The sequence below is a fragment of the Lactuca sativa genome, chromosome 9, assembly GCF_002870075.4.
Source record: "Lactuca sativa cultivar Salinas chromosome 9, Lsat_Salinas_v11, whole genome shotgun sequence".
NCBI lineage: Eukaryota > Viridiplantae > Streptophyta > Magnoliopsida > Asterales > Asteraceae > Lactuca > Lactuca sativa.
The window spans coordinates 200,520,223-200,527,580 of NC_056631.2; the positions used below are offsets into that span (position 1 = coordinate 200,520,223).

At 38.4% G+C, this 7,358-nt stretch overlaps 1 protein-coding gene across 1 annotated transcript; it reads right to left on the reverse strand.

Moving 5' to 3' along the window:
- Nucleotides 1–4,199: 4,199 nt before the first annotated feature.
- LOC111903179 (uncharacterized) lies at nucleotides 4,200–7,082 on the reverse strand. The gene is made up of 5 exons (XM_023898968.2): nucleotides 7,043–7,082; nucleotides 5,030–5,256; nucleotides 4,828–4,936; nucleotides 4,470–4,725; nucleotides 4,200–4,389 (listed from the first exon to the last, which is right to left on the reverse strand). Exons 1-5 carry the CDS (start codon nucleotides 7,080–7,082, stop codon nucleotides 4,200–4,202), a joined length of 822 nt encoding a protein of 273 aa, XP_023754736.2.
- Between the last annotated feature and the right edge of the window lie 276 nt (nucleotides 7,083–7,358).

Below are 7,358 nucleotides of genomic sequence, written 5' to 3' on the forward strand. Positions count from 1 at the left end.
CGTCTAGGAGTGTTAGTTGTTCAATCTTTATGGTATTCGACAGTTAAGAGCATTCTTGTGTACCAGATGATTTCATTCAATAAAATCGTATGCATTGAGAGTTATTTGCATGTTCTTGAATCACTATCTGATTTATATTATGCGTTATTTAGATAGTTTGATTGATATCTATTGAGCAAACTGTTTTGGGACTTACAATTGATATCAGAGCTTTGTTAAGGTATCAATCAATAAAAGGACTTTGGGGACTCGTTTTTAACTGATTTGATATATTTGGTTTAATCGAAAATTGATAAGTTTTGATTTAAACTGATAAAATTTTGGTTGTTCATCGATTAGCTGTTCTTGGAATTCTTGGCATTCATCGTGTTCTTCGTGGATCTTCATTTGAAATATCAGGATTGTATTGGATCCTTATCAATTGAAATCATGAAATTTAAGGGATTTCGGTAACTTCCTAATAAGAAATCAAGGTTTTCGGTTCCAACATCCTAAAGGGGTTTTGGTTAAAAATCAAGTTTTTTGGTCAACGTTTAGACTGAGATCTGTTCAAGAAATAAGATCCTTTTGGTTTTAGTTCTCGGCCGAAATCATTAAGTTTCTGGTCAACTTTTCTTTGTTCTCGGTCAACTCTCCTATTGACTTTCCTTGTTTTCAGTCGGATTTCAATTGTTGGGTGTTCTCTATTTTTGCTAATAAAATGGAATCTTAGTACAATAGTTAAATGCATCTGGAGTTGGATTCTATTATGGGGATTGCCACTCGCATTACTCGACTTTTGTCTGCTGATGGGTTTCTGGAATGGAAATTCATCATTGAGAAGTACATTAAAATGAAGGATGCCAAGATATGGAGGAGCATTCTCAGAGGTCCAGACAGGATTACTACAACTTTGGATGATCAAGCTAAAATTGTTGTTGATAAAAAGATAGAGAACTACACGGATGAGGACTTTAAAAAGCTTGAAGAACATGACAGAGCTCTTTCCCCTCTTACCATGGCCATATCTCCTGTAACTGCCCAAGGCTTTAAGGAATACACGTCTGCAAAGGATTTATGGGAAGCTTTGATTGAGGTTTATGAGGGAAATGAGGACATGAGGCAGAGCAGACAGGACCTGCTTCGATAGAGGTTCAATTTAATAAATCATGTTCTAGGGGAGTCTCTTGAAGTTTAGTTGTAGAGGTTTATTACTCTCACTACTGAGATGAGTACAATTGGGATCAATCTACCATGCACAAAGATTAACAAGAAGCTGATGAGTTCTCTTCCACGTAGCTGGGACATAAATGTGACAGTGATCAAGAAGACTAGAGATCTGAGCAAGCTTTCCCTTGCAGAAGTGATGGCTATAATCAATGCATGTGACATGGATGATAAGCAGCGTGAAATCAACCATGTGAATTCCTATTCTACTGCTAATCTAGGAATATCAACAAATAATGCTTTCTTAGCTCAACAAACACATTATGTTCATCCTATTGTACCTCATTAACTTCTAGCACCTTCATGTTCTTCTGGTTCAAGTTCTAAGGCAACAACTACTTAAACACCCTCAATCGAGGTTTTGAAATCCGATCTAATCGTATTACTTGCGATGGGAAAAGGCGATTTACCTAACACATAGTGTAAGTAGTGTAATCACTAACTCACTAAATTGTATTATTTTATGGGTGTATTAGCGCGACAATAACGAGGAAAAGACACTTCTCGGGTTCCATGTATTGGCTCCCTCTGTCTACCTCTTATCCTTGACTGGGACCGGCGTTGGTTTTCTTCGGGTAGTTACCTAGGGTTCTCTTCTCGTGAAGACATATTGAATTTCTACTCCGTCTTACTTCCGATTCTGACTCTGAATGTCATCGCTTCATGATGGATGACTAGAAATCTAGGAAGTTCAAGCGAATTTCCCACCGATATCCCTAAAAGGTATAGGCACTTAGTGGTTTCAATAGTCTCGTCCTAGTTCATTTCTTTCCTAACTGGAAATCTTCTCAATGAACTTCTTCTGGGTCTGAATCAACTTTTCTGTCGAACACTGAAGTGGATAAGGTTTTCTATAGGGTTCGTGTGAGAATGGAAATGTCTAGAGAATCCTAAGAGATTATTAACATTTTCACTGAGTGATCCATATCGAGTCCTGCTACAATTACATAGGGTACACAAATTATATCTAACTTACATCCGATAGGCCTTCGAATATGTGATACTACTCTATATCCACATCCCAACGGGGAAAAGGAAGTAGAGTGAAACCACACATTCTTAGTCTATGGGATCCTTATTATATATAACCTTAGAAGTATATCCTCTGTAATCATAGGTATACCGATAAGGATCTTTTTAGTTTTTCACACAAGGTTATCTATGGATCCTAAAATACCCATATGGTATTTTAATTTCTTGTTTGATTCTTAACTTCTGAATATGATTATGGGATTAATGTGAGTCTTTTAGTATTCCAAAATACTCCCATAGTATTTTAAACTTTATGTTTGGCTCTAGCATTCCTATTTGGTAAGTTTCAGATTCGTTGCACACCACCATCACTCCCAAGCACATGTTGGTCGCATCTCAAATAAAAGTAGTTGATCAGGTTACATTTATTCCAGCTTACGATTACATAACTGCTCAGGTTTGACGGTAATGGTCAACATCCAAAGACTTTTATTTTGTTCTTCTTGTGATACTTTTGTTCGAATGTTTAGATTCTGGAGGTTCTTATACTTTGGTAAAATATGGTTATATTTTAAATTATAATTCTTGGTCAGAGTGTTTTATCCCTATGTATTTATAGGTTGTATATCTTTTATGAATTGATATACTGAGCTCACTATAAACAATGCTCTGATACCAATCTGTCACACCTCAAAACCGGAACGACGGAAACGTTCTGGGGTGGATGACGTCATGTCAAGTATCACAACATATGCAGTATAGTAATCAAAGTACAACAACCATTGCATTAATAGTAATAATTTTACATAGGTTACATTTCATAGCAATATCAAAGTAATACAAGAAATAATATGGATGCAGCTCAGTACTAGGCTGTCTCCGCAAAAGCTCCCGGGATGTACCTGTCTATCGATGACACGAGAATACAAGTTATTTTGAAAGCGAGTATCAGCATTTTTATAATGCTGGTGAGTTCATAAGTATTTAGTGTCATTTGTATAAATACACGTTTTTATTCAAAATAACTTTATGAAAGATAGTAATCTAGAATCTAAGGTGTATTAGCGTTCTTTCCATAAAATCCTATATTTTCTAAATAAAAGCAGTCTTCTACCAAGACTCGACAGATTTATGTTTTATGGAGTGATTTCCCCAAAATACTATCATTACCAAAATACAGTTTTGACTTTAAAGGAATTGTGAGAAAATCACAAGTAAAAATACTAGGGGAAAATAATATTTTACTTAAGCAGTAACACTACTGGCTAAAAGTAAATATAACATAGACTCCAGGTGGCATTGAATGAACCAATACGCCTCGCAAAGTCTAAGAGAGTGAGATACAGACTCCAGGTGGTATTGAATGAATCAATACGCCTCGCAAAGTCTAAGAGAGTGAGATACAGACTCCAGGTGGGATTGAATGAATCAATACGCCTCGCAAAGTCTAAGAGAGTGAGATACAGACTCCAGGTGGTATTGAATGAATCAATACGCCTCGCAAAGTCTAATAGAGGACTAACATTAGGACCACCTACTTGATTACCGGATTCTGAAACTGGGGGAGGAGTAACATCACTTCTTGGTACATCAGGCCCACCAACTTGATCACCACATTGTGAAACTGTAGGAGGAGCAGCATCACTTCTTGGTATAGCAGGCTCAACTAGAGGGAATTGATCAATAATAGGTTGGCCTCCCCCATCTTTCCTTGGTCTTCCAATCTTCCTTTTTGGGACAGGTGGCTTAGGTACCTCATCATTTGTGCATGAAATCTTATTATGCCTAAGTTGTTGGCACTTTCCTCACCTCACAGTTCTAGTAACCTTTAACCTTTGAGAGGGGTATTTGGCATCTTCTGATTCAGATGCATGCTTCACTCTATTTACTTTGGGTCTTCCAGACATCCTTCTGACTAGGGGTGGTAATGGTTTAATAAACTCAGTCATTAGCCACAAGTTGCTTCCACCAATAGGTTGTTTGTTCTAACTGTAGGTTGCAACATATTTGTCCTTGTGGAACTAAGAAGAAATGAATTCACTTGGATCTTTGTGTACATAGTTGATTGCAGCTTGACTATGCACACATGGTATGCCCGACAACATCCACAAGTTGCAGGTGCAAGTGTGATTAGCTAAATCAACCTTGTATCCATTGTAGCCATACCTAGTCTCAAACACATCACCACCACTTGGCACCATTCTCCACAACCTACACACAAAACAAACAAAGTACACATATAAATACATACTTAATATTTTTGGATACATGCCAATAAAAACTTATATTACCTCATATCTTTCCCAAATTCATTAAGCTTCAGTTGTATGTTAGGCCCATAATTACCCCTCCATTTGGTGGCCTCTTGACCTTGATGAAAAAACCTTTTCATAAAGAGAATCCTTATTTCCTCAAGCATTGTGATTATAGGCTTCTTCCTTATTTGTTTGATCATGGCATTGAAGCATTCTGCAACCCCATTCTCTACTGCTTCACAAGCATACCCATGAGAAAAGAAGGCTCTGCACCAAGTTTCAAGTTTCCTTGCTATAAGATAATTGTATCATGTTTCTGTTATCTTCTTTATCTTCTCCATTGTAGCAAGAAAGTCCCCTTCTACTATACTCATAGCAGCTTCCCAGAACAAACTCTTTAGCTCTAATCCTGTGAATTTCTTTCTAAAGTTTGCAAAGATGTGTCTAGCACATTGTATGTGCTCAACATTAGGGAATAGGTCTGCCACAGCCTGTAAAAGTCCCTATAATTAACAAACAAACACAACACAACACATGTAAATATTAATGACTGTAACATACAAATATATATTGTATACTAGTGTATGTTGTGGTACCTTGTGTTGGTCTGAGATAACAACCAATCCATTGCCAGCACCAAGATCCAAATCAGCAACCAAATTATCAATGAACCAGGTCCAGTTGTCCTTATTCTCAACATTCACAACTGCACATGCTATTGGGTATACATGGTTGTCTGCATCCCCCCCAATAGCAGTTAAAATCTCCCCCTTAACCTGCCCCTTCAAGAAACTACCATCTAGTCCTATTACCCTTCTATATCCTGTAACATCCCAAAAATACAGGCCAAAAATTTCATTTTTAATTACGTCATTTTAAAACCAACAGTGTTATAAAACATATGTAATATTATGTCATGACAAACCAAAGTAGAAATAATCAAACATGTTATCATAAAACAATATTAGAGTGTAATCCCAAAGATCTCATGTGCGGAAAACTATTGTGTGATGCGCTGCGATCAAGCCGACTCCTTTCCTTTAAACACGAAGTACCTGAAACCAAAACTGAAAACCGTAAGCACGAAGCTTAGTGAGTTCCCCCATCATACCACATACCATACAATCACATATCATACATACTGCCGGGCAATTCTGGGGTGCCCGACCTACCCAGTACGGCCATTCTAGGGTGCCGACCTACCCGTGTCAAGCCATTCTAGGGTGCTGACTACCCATGTCAAGCCATTCTGGGGTGCTGACTACCCATCGGTCCTAACAACCGATCCTCGGGGATTATTTCACCCTCTACTGCTACTATCACATATATCATAACATAACATATTATCAGACATATCTGGGGTGTCCGATCTACCCTTCAGTCCTAACGACCGAACTTGGGGACTATTCCCCTCCTACTACCACTATCACATATAACATATCATGTCAGCATATAAACATATCATCGCATATTGTCAGACATATCTGGGATGTCTGACCTACCCTTCGGTCCTAACAACCGAACTCTACTACTATCACATATACATATCATGCCAGCATATAATATATCAGGTAGTAGCAAACCTAGATGATATCACAAAGACAATCATCTAACATACAGCTCCTACTGGTGGGCCGACATTGTGGCCGTAGACCCACCGCTACTGGAAGGTAACTCACCTTACATTGCTGAAGTCCCGAAGACACAATCCCACTCTTGCTGAAGTCCCGAAGACTCAACCCCAGTTGTTGGCTGACAGATTCCCGAACTGTCAACACCAAAATAACACCCAATTAATAATTAGGTCCCAATACATAACCATAAGTACATTCTTTGGGTAATTACTACATTACCCCTAGCTTGGCTTATTCAAGACCAAGGCTCGATCCATAGGCCCAAAGTCAATTATGGATCAAAGCCCAACACATGGCCCAATTTTCCAAATTGGGCCTAGGCCTATACATGGTCTCATTCTGAGGCCCAACATCATATAATAATTAAGGCCCAACTATGGCCCATCTATGGCCCAATTTTCCAAATTGGGCCCAAGCCTCTTACATGGGCCTTACCCTAGGCCCATTAAATTATTCTAGTCTAAATGCTTGATCTTGGATAGCCCATTTAATAACCCAGTCATCAAGGCCCGAAAGAAAGGCCCAACAATAAACCCAAGTGAAATTAGGGTTTCACATAAAATGATGATTAGGGTTAAGTTTCCTACTTAACCCATTAAGGACTTAATCCACTAAGTCCATTATCGCTTAGATTAATCCTTGCCAAAGTTTATTATTTAATATCTCAAGTTACTAAATAATTCTTGTGTGTGTGTGACCCGATTAATTCTTAAATTTAGGGTTTCATTGGCATTAGGGTTTTCCAAACCCTAATTAGGGTTTCCAACCCAATACTAGCCCATTAATTAATTTGTTGGGCTTTTAGATCAATTAGGGCTTTATTGGGCCTATTAAGCCTACTAGAATATTATTAAGCCCATTAAGGTTTCATTAGGGTCCATTAAGGTTTTATTAAGCCCATTAAGTCTTATTGGGCCCATTAGGGTTTCAAACACCCTAAACGAATCGAACTCAACGAGGCAGGCACACTGGCACCTGACACGGCGGCCGGTGGTGGTTTGATTTTTCCTTTCATTATTCCAATTTGTAACTTACACTTTACAATGATAAATCTCAAAATAAACACACACACACTAAACCAAATAAACACATACACAGTCACCTTATGGTGGCCAGTGGTGGTAAAGGGTGGCAGCCACCATGGTTAGTAGCCATGGTGGTTTTTCCATGGTTCCATCCAAAAAAAACGCACCCCCACCTGATCAACAACACAAAAACACACAACCATATGGGCTGAAACACGAAAGAAACACACCCCCAACTAAAATCTTGTCACGGTAGGCGGCGGTAG